The 27,222-nt window shown below is 41.6% G+C and overlaps 1 protein-coding gene across 1 annotated transcript in view; it reads left to right on the top strand.

The window, feature by feature from the left end:
• Positions 1-27,222, top strand: part of PRKAR1B (protein kinase cAMP-dependent type I regulatory subunit beta) — a 295,736-nt gene that overhangs the window by 37,393 nt on the left and 231,121 nt on the right. The window contains exons 3-4 of the mRNA XM_089681811.1: positions 6,837-7,007; positions 14,791-14,882. Of these exons, the coding sequence (XP_089537937.1) occupies positions 6,837-7,007; positions 14,791-14,882 (263 nt within the window). The remainder of the gene's footprint in view (positions 1-6,836; positions 7,008-14,790; positions 14,883-27,222) is intronic.

Below are 27,222 nucleotides of genomic sequence, written 5' to 3'. Positions count from 1 at the left end.
GGCACAGGGAGAACATGCAAACTCCAGGCAGGTGGTGCCGTGCCTGGGATTTGAAACAACAACCCTAGTACTGCCAGGTGGCTAACCATTTAGCCACTGTGCTATTGTGTTGTATTATTATAAATTGTATTATATTATTATATTAATGTCATGTATCAGAATGTTGGCTCTAGAGTTTGTCAGTGCTAAAAGTTTGTGTTTAGTAAAGCTCGCTTTATTTTAGTGCATAGCAAATCTGCAGTTTTGTTATGACTGCTGCGAGATCATAAAAATACAAAAACCGGAGGAATTCTGTTGTGGTTGTGATTGTGTGATGTGCTTTGTGAAGGGATTTAACACATCACACCGTTTTTTTTCTTTTTGTTAAAATGTCACAAAATTACATTTCTTTCAACTGCAGCACATTGCATAAAATTTCAGGCATGCTATATTTTTATGCAGCACATCGGCATGGCATGAACCGGGCACATTTCTTTATTACAGGTGTTTATATAGTGCTGACAATTCATGTAGCACTTTTACATACTGTACATTCAAATCAGTCCCTGCCTCCAAGGGGCTTACAATCTAAGGACACTATCTCACATATATACAGTGAAGGAAATAAGTATTTGATCCCCTGCTGATTTTGAATGTTTGCATACTCACAAATAAATGATCATTTTTAAAATCGAATGGCAGGTGTATTGTAACACTGAGAAACAGAATACCAACAAAAAATTCAAAATAAATGCATGTCTAACAAATGTTTCACTGATTTGCATGTTCATGAGGGAAATAAGTATTTGATCCCCTATCATTCAGCAGGATTTCTGGCTACCAGGTGTTTTTTATACAGGTAACAAGCTGAGATTAGAAGCAGTCTCTTAAAGGGAGTGCTGCTAATCTCATTTTGCTACCTGTATAAAAGACACCTGTCCACAGGAGCAATCAAACAATCAGATTCCAAACTCTCCACCATGGCAAAGACCAAAGAGCTGTCCAAGGATGTCAGGGACAAGATTGTAGGCCTACACAAGGCTGGACTGGGCTACCAAACTATCGCCAAGCAGCTTGGTGAGAAGGTGACAACAGCTGGTGCAATCATTCGCAAATGGAAGAAACACAAAACAACTGTCAGTCTCCCTAGGCACTTATTTCCTTCACTGTACATATATACACATACTAGGGCCAGCTTACCCACCAGTGTGTATTTGGAGTATAGGAGGAAATCCACATGAGCACGGGGAGAACATGCAAAGTCCATGCAGGTAGTTCCCTGGTTGGCAGAGTAGTGGTGTGATGCTGCACATAATGGGTAAAAGAACCCCCATGTGTGCCCAGACCACAGCCACACGAACTGGCAGGTAAATATCCAAACGAAAAGGTTGGCAACACCGTGTGCTATGCTCTTAAATTCTTGTTTATTAGGATCCATCAGGAGTACAGAAATCCCAATGCAAAGAGTGTTGACACATTTCAGACCCAAATTTTTGTACCCCTGATGAATATTTAAAGAAGTACAGCCAATGCTTGTTTGGATGTACTTCTGTGGATTGCAATAGTGCAGTTGCCGTCACAGAGCTGGGGAAAGATCACAAGCATATGGTTGGGATCAACCCAGGAGCCTGGACTGGCACCTGGCTCAGCCTCTCAGCAAACCACTGAGAGCCCAAGCCAACCGCTCCTGCCCCCTTCATAGCCTGGTGATCCAGTGAGTGATGGAGGGACAGAGAAGAGAGCGGTGACTGACAGTCACTGCTCTCTGCTCAGAGTGGCGGGGAGAACTGAGTGATCAGCTGTGTTTGAATATTTGAAAGTTCTCAGCCTTAGAGCTGGTGATGGACAAATGCGGCATTGTATCAACACTGCATACATCCAGGTAGGTATAACTTTGAAAAAAAACACCCCATACTTCTCTTTTATAAATAATAAACAAGATTGTTAATAAACGAGATTTTAAAAGCATAGCATGCGGAGTTGCCGACCCTTTTTTTTTGGATACTTACCTGACAGTCTCCTGTTCGTGATTTAAACCATGGACCTTAGTGCTGCAAGGCAGGAGTGCTAATCACCCAACCTCTGTGTTGCCCACACACATTGAAAACAGTTTTGCTGCCACATATGTCCCAGGTGTGTCTCCCCCTATACTTTAGAGCATGGGTGTCAAACTGTCGGCCCGCCAGCTGTTGCCAAACTACAAGTACCATGAGGAATTGCAAGATTGACAGTTACAAGCATGATTCCCAAAGGCAGAAGCATGATGGGACTTGTAGTTTCGCAACAGCTGGAGGGCCGCCAGTTTGACACCCCTACTTTAGAGGTTGTGGCCAGGAAGATACAGCATACCACATATGGTGGACATGTCCCAAAGTAAGGCCCTTTTGGATTAGAGTGTATAATTTCATATATACCCTCACCCATGTAAATTTGACCAAGTCACCGAAGCATGCCCTTCCAGGATGCAAGGTGGAGGAAGCTTCCAAACATCAGAGAAGGCTCATTGCCTTCATATTTGTTTCGGTGAAAATGACTATTGCCAGAAACTGGAAGTCAGCAATTATACCTTTTGACCAGCTCAAACATAAGCTTTCCTGGATAATGATAAACGGGCGGTTCTCAGCGATCTTGAGTAATAAAATGAATGTCTTCAAAAAGGCGCGGGACCTGTGTGTTAAATACTTAACAAACGACCCTCAGGTTTAGCCCAAATAGAAAAACCTGGACATGGATTGAGCTGGAGCGTGGAGTCCCTCTTCTCTCCCTTTCCCCCCTTTTTTTCTCCTCTTTCACGCCTTTTTTCTAGGCACTCTTGCCTTTTCCTCATTCATAAAGCTGTATTACAACAAATCAGGGATAATGTTTACTACAGCTCATTTATGGTATGTTCCCTACAGTTGGGGAGGATAGCCTGATATATTGGGGCTGTTTGCCATTTGTTGTGCCTAGTCAGTTTTTTTTTGCATTGTTTATAAGGTTATATACATTATATTTTTACGGAGCTATTCACCTCTTTGTTGGGTACGTGCCTAAGGGGTTAAAATTTCGAGTCCAGACCTACTAGCCGGTCACAAAACTTACTCTCCACCAGTTTCCCCACCCAACCTTGCCCAGGTCTGCCCCCAACCCCGTCCAGCCCCCAACCACGCCCCCTTAAAGCTTATGAAATTACATTTTTCTTTAGAATAAAGAGTCCAAAATATAAAACTGTACACAGTAATGTATATCCCAGCTCCCCTGTACTCCATTATAATGATATGACATGTATACAGTAATCATTACTGTATACATGTCATCACTATAATGTAGTACAGGGGACCTGGGATATACATTACTGTATACAGTACATGTCATATCACTATAATGGAGTACAGGGGAGCTGGGATATACATTACTGTATACATGTCATCACTATAATGGAGTACAGGGGAGCTGGGATATATATTACTGTATACATGTCATATCACTATAATGTAGTACAGGGGAGCTGGGATTTACTGTATACATGTCATATCACTATAAAGGAGTACAGGGGAGCTGGGATATACATTACTGTATACACGTCATATCACTATAATGGAGTACAGGGGAGCTGGGATATACATTACTGTATACATATCATATCACTATAATGGAGTACAGGGGAGCTGGGATATACATTACTGTGTACATGTCATATCACTATAATGGAGTACAGGGGAGCTGGGATATACTGTATACATGTCATATCACTATAATGGAGTACAGGGGAGCTGGGATATACATTACTGTATACATGTCATATCACTATAATGGAGTACAGGGGAGCTGGGATATACTGTATACATGTCATATCACTATAATGGAGTACAGGGGAGCTGGGATATACATTACTGTATACATGTCATATCACTATAATGGAGTACAGGGGAGCTGAGATATACATTACTGTATACATGTCATATCACTATAATGGAGTACAGGGGAGGGGGATATACATTACTGTATACATGTCATATCACTATAATGGAGTACAGGGGAGCTGGGATATGCATACTGTATACATGTCATATCACTATAATGGAGTACAGGGGAGCTGGGATATACATTACTGTATACATGTCATATCACTATAATGGAGTACAGGGGAGCTGGGATATACATACTGTATACATGTCATATCACTATAATGGAGTACAGGGGAGCTGGGATATACATTACTGTATATATGTCATATCACTATAATGGAGTACAGGGGAGCTGGGATATACATTACTGTATACACGTCATATCACTATAATGGAGTACAGGGGAGCTGGGATATACATTACTGTATACATATCATATCACTATAATGGAGTACAGGGGAGCTGGGATATACATTACTAAGTAATGTATATCCAAGCTCCCCTGTACTCCATTATAGTGATATGACATGTTGTATACAGTACTTACTCCTAGTCCCTCCGAGTCCCCCGCGGCGGTGGAGAGGGTGTCTCCTCTCAGCGGAGGAGAACGGACCTCTCCTGCACCTGTCCCCTCGGCGGCGGTGCCGTAGAAGCCGGAAACTGGAAGTTGTAAACCGGAACTCGGCTTCACAAAGAGGCTTGGAGCGCAGGTGCAGTTGCTCCATGCTTCATCTGTGCTCGCTGCTCGCCACAGAGGAATTTATCCTCGCATTTGGCGAGCGGGCGAGCAGCTTTTTCAAGCCCTGCCCTAAGGTATAGGTGGCTTGGTATTTACCAGGCTCCCCTTGTGCCCTACAAGTACTACTGATATCCAGACAACAAGTGGAACATGCCTTTTGCTTTGTCCAGATGGGAAAAATTTGTTTTATTTGTCGTGAAGCTAACTATCTGCTTCACATACTGTATTAAGAACTATGTTGTAATGCTTTTTGTTACCCTTTTATATCAATTATTGTGAAAAATTTTCAATAAAAATATTGGAAACGAAAACAGTTGTTCCCTTGTGTTGTGCGTATGTTGATCTAAGCACAACAGTGCAGCTCATCGGGCATGGTATCAACCAGCCATTAGTATGGCCTTAACTATTCATCAGGCTATTGGACACATAGGCCCCTTAAATAGATCCTTCAGTACTTGTTAGCCTATGATAACAGCTCTCAAAATACAGGAAAAGAGGAGTAGAGGTAATATGTTATAACTATAAGGTTGCTTGATATACCTGAGTCTATTAGAAGACCTTATATGTTTTCAAAATATAGTTTTTTAAATAGTATGTGCACCTATTAGCAGATGTTTTACTGCTGGGGTACTTGGAACTTGTAGAGAAGCTGAAAAATGTTTAAACTCAACAAGTCTATGCAAACGTTGTAAATCCTTTACAGGTGGAATTATCCTTTAAAGTGAGTCTATGTGTTACCCAGGCAGGGCAAAATTGTGTGTTCACTATATTGCTGCTCTCTTCAACTACATATATTTAATTTCACCTTCACCACTCCATTCACTGGCTATAATAAAGAGAGGAGGCACCAAGTCACGTACATAGGACTGAGGACTCCATATGACAGTTGGATTGGGAGTAGCCAATGGCCAAGCACTAATGCATAATCACGAGTCACATGTTTTCCCATACCTAGAATTGCCAAGTATTTTCTCGTGGCCAAATGGCAGGGTAACGTATTTATTTGCCCTGCATGGGCACTGAACTGGTTCACCCTAAAGTGTACCAGTTTCGAATGCACTATGGAGCGATGTGAAGGTGGGTGTAAGTAGGTCGGGGGGGTTGTCTAGTTAGAGACTCTGACACTTGCACTAGATCTTTTTTTAGAAACTAAGGTACCTGTGGGATGCCAGGTTCCTCTTTGGTTAATGCAAGTATCCAGGTATACCAAACACAGGTTAGCTTTGAAACATTTTGTTTACTTGCTCTGTGCGTTCACCACAGCCTCCATTTACTGTTTCATGGCTTAGCAATTTTGATTATGTATCAAGCTGAAACACCAAAGGCTCATTCTGGCACCTCCCCCATTCCTTGCCTGAGTTTAATGCTCCCCCCCTCCCTGTTTGACTGGCTCTTATGCTCTCCTCGATTCCCTCCAATGGTACGGACTATGGAAAGTCCTTCAGAAGTTTGAACGTAGATGAGAGAAGGCTTCATGGTACCAGTTGTACTACTGGAGGGACCTTATTCCTCTACTCCTAGGCAAAACCATTGCAGTGTGGGGGCCATTGCAATGGAAGTTTTTTCTTGTGCCTGGAGGTGGGCATTATAGCTGCAAATAAAAGTGTGATTGTGCTACAACTGGGTGTCTGGTGTGTTCCTATACCTTTAAGTAGGGGTGGACTCCCTCCTGGCATATCTGCCCCCAATCTGTCCATTATTATATATGTGCTCCAACTTTGGAGACTCTCAAAATTTATAGAGTTAGAACTGCAGATATACTGTGGTGCCGTGAAGTGGCCTCTGCAGCTTACGCATGTATTTGCAAATATGTTCAAACTAAACCCCTTGTTGTAATGTGAACTGTTAGACAAGATAATTTGATTTATTGCAGGCAGGCTGGTAAGTGTGCTGGAAATTTTTGTTTGTTGTTTTTTTCACCTTAGAGAGGAAGCTTCATGGGACCGAGTGTACTGCTGGTGGACTTTTTTTCTCTTTATTCCTAGGAAAAATGGACATTAAATCATTGCAGTGTGAGGGCCATTGCAATAGAAGTATTTTTTCTTGTGCCTGGAGGTGGGATTTAAAGCTGCGAATAAAAGTTTGATTGCAAGAGGTATACCTCAAAATGTATAGCTGATGTTGCAATAGAATTTTTGGAAGCTTTTAGGATCACATTTTTCTTCCGTAAACTTTCTTTTTTGTTTGGACAATACATATGTATTCATACTCTTTTCATTCTATACTCACAGGAAGAATGCAAACAGATATTGGCTCAACAGAAGTCAAACTCCCAATCAGACTCTCATGATGATGAAATCTCCCCTCCACCTCCAAATCCGGTGGTCAAGGCCAGACGCAGGAGAGGAGGAGTCAGTGCAGAAGTTTACACTGAAGAAGATGCCGTGTCTTATGTTAGGAAGGTAAGGCGTCTTTATCTTTAATTTTCTTTCTATAGATAACACACTCACATTGACTGCCATCTTGGTAGAACAAGCTTGAATAAAGACCAACAGCCTCACTTACTACCCTACATACAAATAGGCATAGCTGAGGAGAACTGTTATGTTTAGGAGTAGCCAAGTATGTGAAAATGCTTAATTTGAGCCAGGGTTCAGTTACTGCTCACCAGGCTACCTAAACTTAACCGCTTCCATACCGGGCACTTTTACCCCCTTCCTGCCCAGGCCAGTTTTCAGGTTTCAGCGCTCTTACACTTTGAATGACAATTGCGCGGTCATACAACATTGTACCCAAACTAAAATTTTATCATTTTCTTAACACAACTAGAGCTTTCTTTTGGTGGTATTTAATCAACACAGGGGTTTTTATTTTTTGCTAAATAACAAAAAAAGACCGAAAATATTGAAAAAAAACCCACGTTTTTCTTTGTTTCTGTTATAAAAGTTTCTTCATAAATTTAGGCCGAGATGCATTCTGCTACATGTCTTTGGTGAAAATAACCCAAATTAGGATATATTTTTTAGTTTATAGGAAGGTTATAGAGTTCACAAACTATGGTATAGATCTGAATATTGATCAATCCTGAAGTACTGACAGCCAATCTAATTTCTTGAGGTCCAAGAATGTCAGAACAGTACAGATATTCTCCAAATGACCCCTTTTTGCAAAGTAGACAGTCCGACGTACTTCATAAGAGGCATGGCGAGTTTTTTGAAGTTGTATTTTTTTTGTCATAATTTTTCGGAAAATGAAAAAATAAAAAATATATTTTCACTATTTTTTTTACATACTGTCATCAGTGCAGTACAGCGTCATCATATAACTGGCATGGCGGCGATCAGGGACACTGACTGGTGACAGTATAAAAAAAAAATTATATTTTTTTTATTATTTTTAATTTTTTATTACATTTTTTTTCTTTTTTTTAAGATTTGTTTTTCATATTTCACTATGACCAAAGTAGTACAATGTTACCATAGTAACATTGTACTACTTTGGGGAAGTGATCAGTATTTTTTTTTTTTTACACAATTTGCTTATAGCAAAGAATTACTTTGCTATAAGCAAGAATTTACCTGAATGACATCGATTCATTCAGGTTTTTTTTTTTTTGTGCTTAGCTGTGATTTAGCCATGGCTAATCACATAACACAGCTGGGCTGTGATTGGCCCAGCTTGTGCATGTGATCTCTGTGACCATTCACAGCTAGGCACACTAGTATACAATGGATGGCATGAATGAAGCCATCCATTGTATACAACTGTCATGTGACCTGCTGTGACACAGCAGGTCACATGATATCGGCAACGGGCTGGTACTCAGATCTGTCATTGGCCGTGTCCGAGGTACACGGCCGGTGATAGATCGCGCTGCTGTGCGGCTCTGCAGGCGCGCAAACTGCGCATGCCCGGGAGGACGCCATATGGCGTCCACCCCGAATGCTGCGGGATTTTGCCGGCCGCCGAATGGCCATTGGCCGGGCGGCAAAAGGTTAAACAAGGCTAAACTCAGTGATTTAACTGTTTCCCAAAAAAAAGTTAGTCATGTTCAAGAAAGATTCTCACAACCTTAGTAAAATATACCAGTGTTATTTTTTTGTAGTGTTTTAATTTATATTGGGCCTGCTAGCGCATGTGCACTGTATACTACATTCAGAGGATGCTGCTGGTAAACTGTCACAGTTGCCATTGTGCTTATGTTAGCTCTTAATATATCTTTCAGGACCTCAAAGGTCTGATGTCTTAGCTGGTCACAAGTGCAACATGACAACTGCAGATCCAAATAGATGCTATGATGGCATTGTCTTTGATGGATAGGAGAATAGGAGGGTTCAATTTTGCTTTAAAGTGGTTTTAAAGGCTGAAGGTTTTTTATCTTCTTGCATTCTATGCATGAAGGTAAAAACCTTCTCTGTGCTGCTCCCCCAACAGCCTTCCCCAATACTTACTTTAGCCTGATCTCCATCCAGTGCTGTGCATGGGAGCCTCAGCTCTCCCATGTCTCTCTCTTCTGGGGGGTGTTGGGTTGGTGGCTGAGCTGTGCTCTGTGTTTCTTACAGACACACAGAGGTGACTTGAGAGCGAGTATGCACAAGTCCACACGTTCCCCCAGAGCAAGCCACTTGCTCTGGGGGCACTCAGCAGGGGGAAGGGGCCAGGAGCAATGGCTGGGGACCCTGGAAGAGGAGGATCGGGGCTGCTCTGTGCAAAACAATTGCACAGAGCAGGTAAGTATTACATAGTTTTTTTTTTTTTTTTTAACCTGAGCCTTTAATGTTATCACTCATCTTCTAAAAACTGTATTAAAAACAGGTCATTGTATTTGTTTACATTCCTCTTAAATACAGGAATTTCTAATTTAGAGGCCCACTTTAGTGAAAAGTATTGTTTCATTATTGTTCATTAAGGGAAACAGGATCAGTAGTAATTTTGAGACAAATGGTTTATACTGCTGCCTTTAGGCAGAATTGAACGTAGGCAAACTAAAAAGCCATTGGCCAGCCAGGTATAACCTCTCCACCCCACCATGCTTCAGTGTTTTGTTGGTGTCCCAGGAGGATAGAACATCTTTTCTCCTAAGAAGAAAATTTTACTAATTTTTACTAGCTATATTTTTTTCCTGATCAGATTCATGGCAGACTTCACATGGGCCCTTCCAGGTCGTCTAGATCTATTATCCCAGGATTGTTTAACCATCCTGCTTCACAATCGCTGGCTTCAATGGCATTGCTATTGAAGCCCAAGTCTTGAGAGACAGGAGTCTCTCTGATTTAGTGATTCCTATTCTGTTAAATGCTAGGAAGTCTACCTTCTGCAAGATCCACCATTGTACATGGAAAGCTTGCGTTGCTTGGTAAAGGGAATTACTTTACTTGTTAGGGGAATTTCACCCCAGGACATACTCCAGGGGACAAATACTGACCTTTTTAATTAGATATGGATCAGCATTTGGCTTTGGGTACCATAAAGCCACAAATCTTGGTCCTTTTGTCTGTGATTTTATTCCAAAGACCACTAACCTGCTATTCATAGGTCAAGACTTCTTCCATGCCTCTGCCTAGCCCCTGTTTAAAAGAATATTTCCCTCCATTGTCTAGATGTGGTTGGTGCTGTACGTGTTTATCTCTCTGCCAGTACTTCATCAGGAAAATTGATATCCTTTTTGTGATTTCTCATGGGCCCTTCGAAGGCCTAAAGAAAAACATTTCTAGGTGGCTTACACAGATCATCAAACTGTGGTCTGAAGGCTAAGATTCACCCTTTCCAGACAAGGTGCACTCAACTAGGTCTATGAATGTTTCCTGGGCTTTTTGTCATCAAGCAACTGTTTTGCAGACTTGGAAGGCTACTACCTGGTTCTCTGTTCATATGTTTTCTAAGCTTTACCTTGTGGATGTTCAGTTATTGTCAGCTTCGGACGTAAGGTCCTTCAGGAAGCTCTCTGAGTTTCAGGCAGTGCCTTATGTGTCCCTGTTAGCATTAGTTTGACTGTTTTGTATTTACTGTAAAATACATTTCATGAGGTTCATTAATGGACAAGGATCCCTACACTCTAGAGTTGATTTACTAAAGGCAAATAGACTGTACACTTTGCAAGTACAGTTTCACTCTGCAAGGGAAATTTCCTCAGAGCTTAGTGAATGAGGTGACGTACTGCTGACTTCAATCATCCAATTACTTGCAAGCAAAAATGCTGTTTTTTTTGTACACCTGATTGGGTATTCTTTGCAAAGCGAAATTTCACAACATTCACTAATCTCTGGGAAAACTTCCCTTCCAGAGTGCCACTTGCTGTGCAAAGTAAACAGTGTATTTTCCTTTAGCAAATCATCCCCTCTGTGTTTGTGATGTACTTCTAAGTACTGCTTTTCTATAATACTGAATTATGCTTGGAGTAGGTGGTGCTATACCTGTCCGGCCAATGTCTTATTTGTTTGCTAGTGTCAAATTCCTCCTAGGCAGTATAACCCTATGGTCTCAGAATTACTACTGATCCTGAGTCCCTTAATGAACTTCAAGAAACAGATTATATGGTAAGTACTAAAAATCCTTTTATTATGGTAACTGTATGTAGTTAATGTAATGATAGCGTTCAGAATATGAGTTCTTTTTTTATTTCACATGCCATTATTTATATTAATATTCATCTCTGCCTGCAGCCCAAGCTATCCAGCAAAAGTGAGAGTTGGAACACAGCTGCCTGCATAATTATAAGAATTTAAGAGTGAATATTTAGATTCTTGTATGAGCCCCAGTAATGATTTTTTGCTTGAAGAACCCCTGTCACCTGTTTCTGTCAGGAACATATCATGAACTACCTTAAAGCGGAGCTCCAACCAAAATGGGAAGTTCCGCTTTAATGCTTTGTCCCCCGCTCCCCATTAAGGATTGGCACCTTTGGGGAGGGGGTACCTGAATTTGACAGGTGCCTGCTCCCACTTCTGCTGCGATCGCCTACGCGATCGGAAGCGGAAGTTGTCCTCCTCCCCTCCCTCCCTGTAGTCTTCTGAGACACGTGACAGGTCCCAGAAGACTACGGGGCCATTCATAAAGCGCAGCGCTTCTCGCACATGCGTAGTGGGCACTCGCCTGTGAAGCCGCAAGCTGTCACAGTCAGGTGCCCACACTAAAGATGCCGGCACCTGGAAGAGAAGACGGCCAGTGAAACCAGCCGTGGTGAGGACACCACTGGACCAAAGGACAGGTAAGTGGCTGTATTTTAAAAGTCAGCAGCTACAGCTTTTGTTTTTTTCAGCTGGAACTCTGCTTTATGTACTTTGTACTTTATGTACTGTAACTTTGCTTAGATACAGGCCCATGAGTGTCTTATGAGAATTTTACCCAGGGCATGAGGATCAGGAAGCTGTGAAAGGCTCTATTTTACTACAATAATGGTGGATTTTTTTTTGGCATTTGGAAATCCCCACTGGGAGTGCTTGATAGTTGCTGAAGCCTACAGTTAATTTTTCAAGCCCTGTGTGTGTGTGCCAGCCATATTTTTAATATATTATACCTGTTCTTTTCCTGTTTCAGCAGATCCAGTTTGTGCTGTTTGCAGTACAACACCGTAAAGCCTTTCATTATTGTGGATTTAGAAGATTACATCTTCAAATTCTTTAGATATTGTACAACTCATGGACTTTTTTTTATTTGTGCTGCATAATTTAGGTTTAGCTATTTTTAAACAAGATTGTTGCCTTTTGGCTGCAAAAGATACCCTCAACCCACAGTGCTGCACGACCATGTGTGATCTGGGGGCCAGACTCATTCATCTTGCCATAATATAAAAATAATAAAATAAACTGCTTTTTCGTTTGGGGAAGGTGCAATGTTTGCCATTTCTCATGGCAATAAAGGTGGATCTTTAATCTGGCATATGCTACATGGAGGTGGAAATTGCCTGTGGATGGATCCCTTTTAATAGCTGCTTAACCTCTGTCACTGCACCGAAATCTTTTAAACACCTCAGGATATTGCTTTTGTCTAAAGAGGAAGGGATGCATAGTTTCTCAGACAAGGAGAATTGTTGAATGGCGTTAGTAGTTGGATGATTTTCATGCACGTTGGCATAGAACTTGTTGCCCCAGGGACAGATAGGAATTATGGGCAGGTGGCGTCTGGTTGAAGTATTCAAGTAAAAACAAGTTAGATATCTTTGGACATATCTCTGCACTAGACCTTTGGGTTATCCTTCTGTTTTGGAAATAACCTGAATTTTAATACATCTGAAACACAATACACTATGAGGCTAAAGTGACCCATAGGCATGAAATGATTGTTGTCCAGACTGGCTGGTTACAGTCTGATTAGAAGGAGATCTTGGGCACTCTGAAACTGCCCAAAGATATAGACGACTGTTTTCGTGATTTTATGTGTTTGTGCATCTTTAAATTGTATGTCAGGGAAGAAAATATGCAGGTTATCTTTGCAAGACATGCACATTTTTCATGCAAATTATAGTGGTGTCAGCCCTGCTCAGTTGTCTTTTGCTAAACTGGTCTAACCTTCCCACTTTCCTCATCTCCACAGCATAGAAAACATCATTCTGTAGTCCAAGATAAAAACTAGGAGGGCTAATTAAAGTGTGCACAGGACACAGGATAGCTCAGAATTTTTTATATGGTCAGGAGAATTTTTTTTAGGCCTCGTTCACACATGGCATACAATATCACGTGTCCATGTAGTACCATGTTTCCCCATGCAGGCAGTCCCATTGGTGTCTATTGGGACACAGCAGTTTGTGTAGGTGTGGGTGCGTGTCTTCGAGTGCATGCAGGGTGAGTTCTTGGGACACGCAGATGTGATTTTGGAACAACACAGCTGTGCTTCACCATTTATAGTTCAAGTTCCTTATAATACGTACATGTATATTCCAGCAAAAAGTAAATCTCTTTAGAACAGATGTCTCCAAACTTTCCAAACGAAGGGCCAATTCACTGTTCTTTAGACTTTGGGGGGGGGGGGGGCAGACTGTGGCTAGTGAAGGAATTCCCCAGCATCAGTGGGAGTAATAATGCCTCAGACTTGGTAGTAAGTGGGCGTAAAACAATTACATACCGTCTGTGGTCAGTAGGAGGAGGAATAGTGCCCCATTATTAGTATTAATGGGAGGAATAGTACCCCATCGTTGGTGTCAGCGAAAGAGTGGAAGGAATGGCCCCTCATCATTGGTATCAGTGGGAGGAATTATTCCCCACTACTGGTGTCATTGGAAGGAATGGTGCCTCATTATTGGTGTCAGTGGGAGGAATTGTGCTTCATTTATGTGTGAAGAATAGTCCCACAAGGGTTGGATAAAAGCAAGCAAAGGCCGCAGTCGGCCCGCAGGCCACAAGTTTGGAGGCCATTGCTTTAGAACATCAGACACTCTCTTCTACAAGCCAGACAGCAACGGCTTCCACGTTGTCTTTGCTGCTGGCACGCCATAGTAGTTGGCGTTTGGGGGTCTCATGCCTTGTGATCTGCAGAATGTCATCCAATTTCTAGCACCTGGTGCAAAAGCCTACTGGCAAGGTTGGCATTGTCTCTTTCAAGGGATAGACAACATTTGTTCCTGACAACCCATCCACATCATTGCCTCACCACAAGCTTGGTAAGAGCACACACTCACTAGGGAGATGGAGGTAAGTGCTTCATGAATAGTAAGCCTTTCAGTAGCATACATGCCAATTCTACATTTCAAATGTCAAATATTAGCAGAGAGTTTCTGTAGACTTAGCAACGACTACCAAAAGAATTTTCAGAGTAGTGTGGCATTGTGCACAGGATAAAGAAGAGAAGTACTATGTAGGAAAACTGTGCCCTCTTTGTCTATAGCAGATTGTCATGTTTGACTGGAGTTTACCTTTAAATGTTCCAGGTGCAGACATGTTACATCCACAATCAAACTGGCAGTCAAGAACTTTTCATGAAAATGATTAATAACTGAAATTAGAGGAGAGTGTTCAGTTTCCTAGGCAATAGATGCCAAAAAGATATAGTGATACTCAGTTTAATTATACTGTTCAGAACTGTAATATCAATGTGTAGTCAGAAACGGTAAAATAATGGTTTTCTTATGAGCGGTAAAGAGTGCGCTGATGAAAAAGAATTTTATTTTTTAATCTCCTGGATATCCACCCTAGCTCTGTGTGAAATGAGAGGTCCTGAACTTTTGGATGCATTTTGCATTCTTCTTACAATAGCTCAGCCTTCTATGCCAGGGGCATGAAAATAATGTAATCCTCTGTTGTTCCTCTGCAGGTTATTCCAAAGGACTACAAGACGATGACTGCCCTGGCCAAAGCCATCTCCAAAAATGTGCTCTTCGCACACCTTGATGACAATGAGAGAAGGTGAGGCCTTGTCCTTTGCATGTTCCCAGTCTGCTTTCACCCACAACTAGGTGCCAAGCAACTTAAAGGCTAACTCCACCTTTTGCACCATGTTACACCCGTATTTCATGTACATGCAACAAGGTACATGTGGGATCCCCAAAACCACCCTTCTCCCTCTTCACAGAGATCTGTGAGTGAATGAACTACAAATCCCGTCTGCCACTACTGAAGATGAACTTGCAGTTCTCAATGGATTACAAGTGCATTGATCACCACACTTGTAGTTCGTTGACACTTCTTCCAGCTCTTCAACTTAAAGTCTATAGCTGGGGGAATAGTTTGCAGGAGCCTGGCATTGCACCCACGATCCACTGATTGCAGACACAACTCTTTACAGGTTTCTATGCAGAAAAATAATGTATGCACAAGATTTTTCTTTAAATATACGTGCATTTATTATTTTTTATTTATTATTATTTATTAAGTCGGATTTAGACTTTAAAACGTGATACCATTGTGCCTAGCTAAGAGGGGCTTTACTTTGCAGTAAATAGCATTTTACTGGCCGCCATAGTAATATGTTCTCATGGTAACCGAGTTACGCAAGAGAGCAGGGCATGCATGCATACGCAGAAATTCATGCAGGTAGGTCTAAGATTTCTGAAAGAGAAGCAATCATTCAAATATAGCACTGGGCTACAAGGGCATTAGAGATGTTTGGAGAATACAATATGCAAGAAATCAAAAAAGTCATTGGGATGATATAAACTTTCTTTATTTTTAGTAAAAGTTTTTGTCATGAGTCCTTACTCTTGTCCCGCTTATGGACATTAGATTTTTATATTTTCTTGAAGTGTATGTAATCTCTAACAATAAACCTCTCTTAGTTGCTTCCTTTTGGTCTGCTAACTATACAATTGAAAGTGTTTTATTATCTCTGATACGTACAAAAATACCTGTTGATTTTGCTTAAAAATATCTGAGCTGATCACCTCCTGAGCTCTCTGTCTGTGTACAAGGGGTTATGGAGATGAGGAGGCGGGGAGGAGATGAGCAGACGTCTGTGTACTTTGTAATCCCTCAGAAATGAAGTAGGCAGGGCTGACACCACTTCCGTAAGTATTTGTAGCTGTGATGTCATGCCATTCAGGAAAGTAGGAGCATACTATACTTCTGGCACATTATATCTTTTTTCTGTACTTACAGCATGTTTAATCCCTTCACGCCTAAGGGTAAAACAAATCGAAATGCCTAAGCAAAATTTTGCACCGTTGACATGTGTTAGTAAAACCGTACATATCATCACAACTACTTTGTACATCCAGGTGAATTATACCTTGTTTTTTTTTTAGGACAAATTGGGCTTTCAGTTGGTGGTAAATGGTAATGGATATGTCCTGATTTTTTTAATTATCAAAGGAAAACTGGCCCAAAATAGTAAAAAAATATTTTTTTTAAATGTAGCTGTGTGTTTCTTGTTACTACCATAACCTACCACCAAAGAACAACCCAAAATAAATTCTCCAGCTCTTGACAATCGCAACGACACCATATATGTGTATATTATTTGTTGTTTGTACCCGTTGTACAGCCCAGAAACAATAGTGCACATTTTGTTTTTGTTTTTCTTTTATCTAAAACACAGACACTAAATGACACTGATACCAATTTTTTTTTTTTTAAATCCTGACCTTGACCCAAACACTGAACTAGATCAAACCTTGATCTAGGTATTTTTTCTTTATTTTTTATTTTATTTTTTAATATTTATTTATCTTTTTTTTTTTAACAAACATTTTTTCCCTCTGTGTCAGGAGTTAGAGAGATACAATGTATCTCTCTCCTCCATTCATAGAGAGAAAAAAAACAAGGGGGCCGGGCTGTACAGTGACTAATCACTGTGATAGCCAATCAGAGGCTATCACAGCATTCATGTGACCTGGAATCGAGAGTCCTGGGTCCCGATCGTTAGAATGGACTCAGTGCTCTCAGTGACACCACGGTCTTTGCGCCGCGCTCCCAGTAGAAAGACAGGTGCGTAAATATGCAGCCCCATGGAAAAAAGCCTAGTTCTGTGAGGCGGCATATTTGTGTTACATCTTCGTCAAGGGGTTAAGGTGATTAAATGTGGGGAAATATGCATGTATTGCAGAGATGTTCTATATGTATATTGGATTAGATGTGGTGGTTGCATTAGTATTTTTAACGCGTTTCACCTCTGTTTTCACCTGGTGATCTGGATAGTAACGCACCTATATTTGAGTGCCATTGTGGATGAAGGAGCGTAGGGGCACTTTTAGACAGCAGCATTGTCTGTCTGGGGGGAGAGGAGTGTTATATATACTAGCAGTTTTTGATACACTAACAAATTAAAGCCAAACTCCAGTTAACACTTTATAAGCAGTTATAGCAACAATGTTGTTCCTTTTTGGGGATAAATGTTTTACATAAATAAATAAGGGCTGACTATGATAAGCACCACTATCAGTGTTAAATGGTTTGTCTCAACGTACTATTTTGCCACATCTGCAGGACAGCTTCTTCTGTTGAAAAATAACAGACTTCCTGGCTGGATCAGCAGGTTATAATAAAAGAAAGAAAGCCTAAAAAGAGAAAATGAATGCAGCCATCACATCTACGAAATTGTTAGCTGCAATATAATAAATGTCTGCTTTTGGTTTTGATACCGCTTTAACAATCACAACAAAGACTCTGAAGTCAGGTTTTCGATGGTCAAAGACTATGCGCATGCCAAAAAAGATGATCAAAGACTAAGAAGATGTTACAAGAGATGGCCAAAAACAACAGACATTCTATTGGAAATGGTCAGACAACTGACATGTTACTGGGGATTGCCAGAGACAAAAGTCATGCTACAGGTAATGGTCAGAGATAACAGACATTTTATAGGAGGTGGTCAGAGACAACAGGCATGCTACAAGAGATGGTCAGAGACAACAGACATGATATATGAGATTTTCAGGGACAACAGTCATGATACAGGAGATTGTCAGAGACAGCAGTCATGATACTGAAGATGGTCAGAGACAACAGACATGATACAGGAGATGGTCAGAGACAACAGACACAATACATGAGATGATCAGAGACAACAGTCATGCTGCATGAAATGGTCAGAGACAACAGATATGATACAGGGGATGATCAGGGACAACAGATATGATGCAGGAGATTACCAGAGACAACAGACATGATACAGGAGTTGATCAGAGACAACAGACATGATACAGGAGATGGTCAGAGACAACAGACATGATACAGGAGATGATCAGAGACAGCAGACATGATACAGGAGATGATCGAAGAAAAAAAAGACATGCTGCAGGAGATGATCAGAGACAACAAGCATGATACAGGAGATAGTTAGAGACAACAGACATACTGCAGGAGATGATCAGAGACAACAGACATGATACAAGAGAAGATCAGAGACAACAGATGTGATACAAGAGATGTTCAGACACAACAAACATGATACAACAAATGATCAGAGAAAGCAAACATGATACAGGTGATGATCAGAGACAGCAGACATGATAAAGAAGATGATCAGAGACAGCAGACATGATAAAGAAGATGATCAGAGACAACAAACATGATACAGGTGATGATCAGAGACAGCAGACATGATAAAGAAGATGATTAGAGACAACAAACATGATACAGGAGATGTTCAGAGGCAGCAGACATGATACAGGAGTTGTTCAGAAAAAAAACATGCTACAGAAGATGGTTAGAGACAACAATCATGATACAGGAGTTGGTCAGAGATAACAGACATGCCGCAGGAGATGATCAGAGAAAGCAGACTTGGTACAGTAGATGATCAGAGACTGCAGACATGATACAGAAGATGGTCAGAGACTGCAGACATGCTATAGAAGTTGTTGGAGACTGGGGTCATGATATGGGGACACTCATAAAATGGAGATAAGTTACACGATACTGCAAAATCTCACTGCTAATACAGCACATTTACAAATCAAAGCTTGTGATACCTACAGCCCTGTGCCACATTTGATATTTCTCTCAGCGCGTTGATTATAAAAAATCCGAGTGAAAATAGACGATCCGAGTCAAAATGGACAGCACAGAAAAAAATGAGTGTGAACAAATTACTATCATTATTATTATAATGAAACCAAACCTTATACATTTTGGAAGGCATTCTAAAGAATGTTTTTCCTTCACTGGCCTAAGCAAGCACCTAGGTAAGGAAAACACTGACTAATGTCTGCAGGGGCTCAAAGGGCCGCACAGTAATGCTAGGTTTACACGGCTGTGGTACCTTCTGCTAGGACAAAAGAAAGGAATTAAATTTGTAAGGGGAGAGGGGAGGAAAGGGATGAGTGGTATTTTAGGAGTAAAGTGAAGGTCTACTTTAACCACTTCAATACCGGGTACTTATACCCCCTTCCTGCCCAGGCCAATTTTCAGCTTTCAGCGTTGTTGTAATTTGAATGACAATTGCGCGGTCATGCAACACTGTACCCATATGAAATTTTTATCATTTTTTTCACACAAATAGAGCTTTCTTTTGGTGATATTTAATCACCACTGTGTTTTTTATTTTTTACTAAATAAAACAAAAAACACCTGAAACTTTTGAAAAAAACGCACTTTTCTTTGTTTCTGTTATAAAATTTTGCAAATAAATAAAATTTCTTCATAAATTTAGGTCAAAATGTATTCTACTACATTTCTTTGGTGAAAATAATAATAATAATTGCATTTGTATTTTTTTTTCAAATGTTTCTATTATTGTTTACATTTTTTATTACATTTTGTCTTTTTGTTACTATTTTATTTTTCAGCACACTGTGACCAAAGCAATAAAATGTTATCATCGTAACATTGAACTAAGGGCAAGTGATCAGGATTTTTTTTTAACACATTATGACATTATGATTGCTAATACCAATGTATTTCATCGATATTTGCAATCATTGTTACTGAATGAAACTGATTCATTCAGTCTTTTATTGTGATTAGCTGTGATTGGGCAAAGCTGATCAAATTATTCAGATGGGCTGTGATTGGCCCTGTCTGTAGCCTGTGACAGATCGCTCCGCTGCGTGGCCCTGCGGCTGTGTGAGCAGCTCGTTTTGACAGGACGTCACATGACGCTCAGCCACATGATACAGATGGGCTGTGATTGGCCCTGTCTGTATCATGTGACTGCCTTAACCAGTCACAGCTAGCAACATAATTGTATACAATGGATGGCATGACATGAAGCCATCCATTGTATACAATTGATATGTGATCTGCTGTGATTGGTCACAGCAGTCACATGACACTGGCAACGGGCCCGTGTAGTGATATGTCATTGGCTGTGTCCCGTGGACACAGCCTGTGACAGATCGCTCCGCTGCATGGCCCTGCGGCTGTGTGAGCAGCTCGTTTTGACAGGACGTCACAAAAACGCTCAGTCACATGATACAGATGGGCTGTGATTGCCCTGTCTGTATCATGTGACTGCCTTAACCAGTCACAGCTAGCAACATAATTGTATACAATGGATGGCATGACATGAAGCCATCCATTGTATACAATTGATATGTGATCTGCTGTGATTGGTCACAGCGGTCACATGACACTGACAACAAGCCAGTGTAGTGATATGTCCCGTGGGCAAAGCTGGTGACAGATTGCGCCGCATGAGTGGCTCGTTTTGACAGGACGTCATATGACGCCCAGTCACAATGGCGAATGTCCCGCCCGGAAGTCAATTTGCTATAGGCCGGGCAGGGAGGTGTTAAAGAATGGAAGTTAGGTCTGAGATAGATTCATAGGCCTGAGGTCAGTTCAGGAGTTATTCCCAACCTGTATGAAGCTAATAAAACATAGGTAAATGTGAAATATCATACAGCAGATTGTAAAGATGATTCATTTTCTGCAATGTCTGGCAATAAAATAACTACTGGATTTAGATAGGGAGTTCCTCTAATGATATGATAAAATTCACGTTCCTGAGGTAAACGTTTTTCATAGCTATGCTATCACATCTGCCGGTGATAACCCATAAATGATTTAGGTATGAGGTATCCAGAACAATCCCTGTATCCTCACCCATCGTCACACGGGGCCTGAGAATCGAGAGGGTGAGGTTACTGTAACAAATTCCAAACAGCAACATAAGCGTCTTTTTCGGTAAATCGTGCTATTAGAAGGGGACTTCCCATTGATGTTCTAAGGGGGTCACAATGTGCAAGGTCAGACAGAAGGAGTCATGGGACAGAGCTCTTGAATTGCAGCAGTAGGCTGGTTTCCTCAGAGCACCCACACACCAACCGAAAGACACAAACATAGCCATTGCTAAGGAAATAATAGTTCAACTGTCACTGACCCGAAGCTTAGCTAATATATCTGTGTCCACAGTATGGCTTTTTGTGTACACTAGCCTGGCTGGCGGCAGCCTTGGATTGATAGCTCTCACAGGCTGTCTTTAATGGTTGGTGGAGAACTCTACAGTGACCCGTGTTCAAATAGACTGACCAAGTCGGAAGCTTCAGTTACGACCGCTCGTGTAAAGAACCCTACTGTTTTTCATTATGTGCTGAGATTCCTCATAAACAAGGTCCTTTCTTGAGCTCACTAGGGATATTTGCAGTATGAAGCTGAGTCAGACCTTTTAAGTCAAGGTCTAAGCCTGCTGTGTTACAATCCGACTGTAGTGTTTCCCTAACCTATAAAATTTTATGATATGGATGCAATAAAAAGAATATATAGTACTGGTCAGTCTGTGACAGCTCCAGGAATCTGTAATTCTGAGAGTCACAGACAATCTGGATATCTGCCTTTCACAAAGGCCACACTCTTCATAGATTTTCGGGGTTTCTACAGAGACGTAAGGAATGCTTAGATGTGCTCAACCAGTCACTTAAAGCCCAATTCATGCCAAAACTGTTTTCTTTTAGTTTTGGATAGAATAGAGGAAGGTTTAGAACTGGTCCCTGTTGAAGAACTGGTCCTTCACTTCCTGTCCTGTCTGCCACCTGGACAGGAAGTGAAGGCAAATCATCCTAGTGGGAGCATTGACAGCAATAAAATCCTGACGAAGGTTCTAACAATTCCTCATCCTGATAAAAAATGGGTTTTTATTGCTGTCCTGTTAGTTTCTGTTGGGCGTGCATCAAATAGGGAGGAAGTGAAGAGGCTTTTTCTCTTCCTGTTCTGTCTGACACCCATTAAAGAGACAGTATTGAGAAGAGGGGGATACAGACAGCAATGAGGCCTCATGCACACTGGCGTATTAGGGGTGCACAGCATAAAAGTCTTTTAGAACCTGGAAAGCCCAGCAGCTGTGTACAGCCACCCATGGACACAAATGACAGTGCACAGTTGTACATGGGTAAACATGTGTAAAATGTTTGGACATATTCCCCGCATGCCTGATTAAGGGGTCCTGCGAGACTCCGAAACGTTGCCTTGCTGTAACTATGTGATCATTCATTGAAACTTTTGGACCCATGTTGGTGATCCTCGGTGTGCTGGTGACAATTTCCCCTTCTGGACATATTCCCCAAACGCAAGAAGTCTGCATTTGGGGAATACATCCCTATACTACATTGGTGAGCACGTGGGTACTGGCGTATACCCTTGCACAGCTATTTATGTCTATGGGCCAGTGTACGCAGCACCTGGGCTTCCCAGGCATATAAAAAAGACAGAATTTTATGATGTAAGCCCCCAAGGGCCTAACTGTTCAAAATCTGGTGATCTGAGAAACAATTTACATGATATAACATTTATAGGTATAGTTGATCCAGGGAATATCCGATTTCCTCTCAGCGGATCAGGAAGGAATTTCTTTCACTGCAGAAGCAAATTGGATCATGCTTTGCTGGTTTTTTTGCCTTCCTCTTGATCAACTGTGAGCAGGGCCGTGGATAAGGGGGTACCACCAGTCCTCCTGTAGGGGGACCCAGGACAGCAGGGGGACCCAAGCAGCTGGGTGAATTGAATGTGGACAGGGAGGGTGATCAGCACTGCAGGGGGACAATTACTGGAACTGATCCACTGTATGGCTCTCTCTGCAGCAGCTGAAAGCTGGCTTCTTCTCCTCTCCCTCCCGTTGGTTTTCAGCTGCTGCAGAGAGAACCTGACAGTGGATCAGTTCCGGTAATTTTCCCCCCATTGCACCCATCACCCTCCCTGTGCACCATACGTTTCGCCCTGCTGCTCAGACCCCCCCTGTGTGCTCCCACCCCCGCAGTACTGCCAGCTTCCCTCCTCTCCTTCCCACTGGCAAATGCAAGCACACAATAGGATCCTTCAGGATAGAGGAAAGGGTCCAGTGAACATGTTACATTTTCTGACCCCTTCCTTTCATGAATGAACACAATGATTGACTGATACCAATCACTCACTTCAATTATAAATGAAGCATAGTAAACTGTGTTTTTTTGGAGTTTGGGGGCCCTGTCAGGTTGTCTGGGGCCCCATGGTTTCTAACTGCAGTCCTGACTGTGGGTATAGGATTATAACTTTTTTTTTTTTTTCAATGGTTGAACTGGATGGACTTTTGTCTTTTTTCAGCCAGACTAACTATGTAACTATGATGCAGAAGAGCTTTTGCTAAGAACACCCCTATTGGGTTTTGTTACATACAGAGAACCTAATGTAAAAATGTCTGTAGTAGGATGTTTCTCATAGCCACCAATCAGATATAAACCTGCATTTGAAAGTTTGAAAAGGTGATATAAGAAAGGAAGAGAGAGAGGAGGTTACACAGAAAAGGTTTATAGCTGAACTCCTGGAAAAAAACAATTGTGGGCTATTTTCTGTGTAAAATAAACAACATGGTGTCATTTGTGGAAACATGGGTGTCCCACATTTGGCTGCTGCTGTATTTGATACAATTTACTTTCCTTCAATCCCCACACTGCTATAAGTGCCAAAAGTTTGGTGCTGAGACTTGGAGCTCTAGCTGTAGTACACCAATCATAGCAAGTCGCTTGTTGTACACCTCTTCCATTCATAAATTACCTTGTATCCTTATCACTGAATGCAAGCCTTTCTGTAATTGGAGGAATGCAGATTATGACAATCAGCTGCACTTCCAACCACAGAAATTCTTGCTTTTTAGTTGCCTTTTTTTCTGGAGTACATCTGTGCATGGCAGTAAAGCTTGCTGACCCTGTCCAACGCATGTGCAGTAGGAGTCACTGGCGCTGTGTCTGGCCAGCACATACACCAGGCAGACACAGCACTGGTGGCCTCTACTGTGCGCACAGAATGTGCTTCCGAAGAAAAAAAAAGCATCAAACAAGTAAGAATTTCTGTGATAAGAAGTGTGGATGATTGTCCTAATTTCCCCTCCAGCAATTTCAATTGAACGATTGAAAAGGATACAAGGCCTTTTATGAATGGAGGAGGTGTACAACTAGTAACTTGCTATGATCAGTGTACTACAGATGGAAAAAAAGCATAAAGTACATGTAAGAATTTATATTACAAAAAAAAAAATCTCAGTGTAATGGGCAGTTTTACTGTGGGAAATTAATACTAATATAAAGTGTACGTAACGACAAAACTTTTTTTAGTTTTGGATAGAGTGGAAAAGGATTTGTACTGATGGGCAGCACTGATGGGCGGCATTGCTGGGCACTGATGGGTGGCACTTCTGGGCACTGCTGGGCAGCACTGATGGGTGGCACTGATGGGCACAGGTGGGTGGCACTGCAGGGCACAGGTGGGTGGCACTGCAGGGCACAGGTGGGTAGCACTGCAGGGTACAGGTGGGTGGCACTGATGGGTACAGGTGGGTGGCACTGATGGAAAAAGGTGGGTGGCACAGGTGGGCGGCACTGCTGGTCACTGATCATCAGGGCACTGATCATCAGTGCTGATCCCTTCGCTGGCAGTTTCCGGTTCTCGGCAGTACTTTCCTCACTCTGTGACAGCGTGAGGAAAGTGCAGCCGATAACCGGCAACTGTATTTAGCCAGTGATCACGTGTATTTACACAGCTGATCACGTGGTAAAAGGCCGCCATGATTGGCTGCTTACCATATGATGCGACACAGCGATCACTGGTGGAGCCGGGTGTGCGCCGTTGGGGGCGTGCAGGGAGCGTGTCCTGGAATGACCTCCTTCGGCTATAGCTCTGTTGGGAACTGGTTAACACTCTGTGAACCACTGGGACTGAGAAGACCAGTTGATGGAGTTTGGGGCAACAATTGCTGTCCATTTCTTGCCTGATTTAGGATTCGAACTACTTAACAGTCTTGGGTTTTGTTTGTCATAGTTTTATTTCAAGATGCGCCAAATATCTTCTATTAGTGAATGGTCTTGACTACAAGCAGGCCATTTAAGCACCCAATTTCTTCTACTATGAAGCCATGCTGTTGTCATAGATGCAGTATGCGGTTTACCATTGCCCTGTTGAAATATGTGAGACCTTCCCTGAAAAAGACGTTGTCTGGATGGGAGCATGTGCTGCTCTGAAACCTGTATTCGTTTATCCACATTTGTCTAGCCACATAACAGTTTTCCACTTTGCAACAGACCATTTTAACTGAGCTTTGGCCCAGAGAAGATGGCAGCATTTCTGGATCATGTTCAGATATGGCTGCTTTGCAAGATAAATCTTCCAGCTTTCCTTGTTAGTACCACTTACTTTGCCAGCTTTATGCTGCCCTGTTTCAACTTTTTAGAGATATGTTGCTGCCCTCAGTTTAAAAATTGTCTTATTTTTTTTTCTTAAAGTTATACAGTTTATCATTTTAAACATTTGATATGTTTTCTGTTTGCAAATCATTGCTTTCTGTGTTTGCGTAGATTTTACACAGCATCCCAATGTTTTTGAAATTTGGGTTGTATTGCATTAAAATCCATCGGGAGCCCAAAATATGAAATGAAAACTGACATGGTAGCATGCATGCCTATGTATGAATTTGGCCTAAAACTGTGTTTTCAAATAAGCCGTTAGAGGAGGGCAAATTCCAAGTATGGAAATAGTCAATAAGCCTTTCTAAACTTGTCATAGCGGTGAAGACTGTCAGCAGACACAAGTATGTGTCGTTGGATACTTACATAAGACACACACTTTATATATATAAGCTAGTCTAGTCAGTTGTCTCATCTTTCACACGGGAATTGGACTATAGCTTGCTGCTTCATGATTATGACATTTTTTGAGCAGTGAGAAATGCCTGAAGTCAGGAAAAGTTCAGCAATTCCTGCTATTCCGCTGTGCTTCTAAAGCATCCCATTGTTACTCAATAAACTGCATAACATCGCTCAAGATTACCATGTGGAAGAACAGCATGCATCAGAAAGAACATATTTTAATGGCATTTTAATCTGTCCTTTTCTTTACATAAATCCCGGAACTAAATGCGGGAGGTATACAGCATACATTAATGTGGTCTTAAAAACCAACTCCGCCCTAAAATGAATAGTTTTGGTTGAGCAGCAGTGGGTTGTTTCACCCACCCAGCTTTTGGTATCTCTCCAGCTGTGAGAATTCACCTCCGCAGTTTGCGGTTTGACCACCACAAAGCCAGAACAATGGTGTCATTCTATTGCCAATGAGGTATCCTGCTTTACGGAGAATCCACTGAGGGAGTGTGACACCATCATTTGGCTTTGTAATGGCTGCAGAGTATAAGCTAAGAAGGAAATCTTTTGGGGATATCGTGTTACTGGAGTCTGCGAAAGATACAAGTTAGCATGTGGTTCAACTTGCCAGCAACCACAGAAAACGAAAATATCATTTCTGGGTTAGGTTGATGTTTAACAGACCTCTGACGCTTGGCGAGTGATGGGAACTTGACGCAAGACAGGCTTTCCTTATTTTTGGTGGTGCTTGTTGCCCACGTCATATTTTATTATGCAGTTGCAAAATTTCCAGTTTACCGCTGTGGCTAACAGGTTAGCCCGAGCCAAGGTAATATGCCAACACATACTTAACGTAGTCCCCAAGTAATTTTTGTATTGGGTAATGTCTCACAAATTCAATATTGAGAATCTTGTTACTAGGTACTATGTTCTCAGCAAGTGTTTTTGGAACCAAAGATAATTGTATACTATTCTTTTGTTTTGGATGGAAGGGCTTGTGCAGTCTTGAAAAGGCTCATTAAAATGAAAATGGATTTTTTGGCAATGTCCGTGTTCACACTTCAGCACTAGCTGGGGTGTGTTAGGGAAAAATACTACATGCTGCAGTCAGGGTGTGCTCAAAGAGACCCTGTTGCCTGACAATTAATTGTATAAAGATCAAAATAGTCCCATAAGATGTCTGTGTATGTGCTTTTAATGTATTTTATACATGTTATTTATCTGTAAAAGCCTTCCTTATGTTGACATCCAAAAATCTTGAGACTGCTGTT

This window comes from Staurois parvus, unplaced genomic scaffold (genome assembly GCF_062004578.1).
Source record: "Staurois parvus isolate SC_StPar_1 unplaced genomic scaffold, SC_StPar_1.0 ptg000018l, whole genome shotgun sequence".
Classification (NCBI taxonomy): Eukaryota; Metazoa; Chordata; class Amphibia; order Anura; family Ranidae; genus Staurois; species Staurois parvus.
The sequence above is the reverse complement of the archived record's forward strand: the minus strand, read 5'-3'. Positions and strand labels throughout refer to the sequence as shown.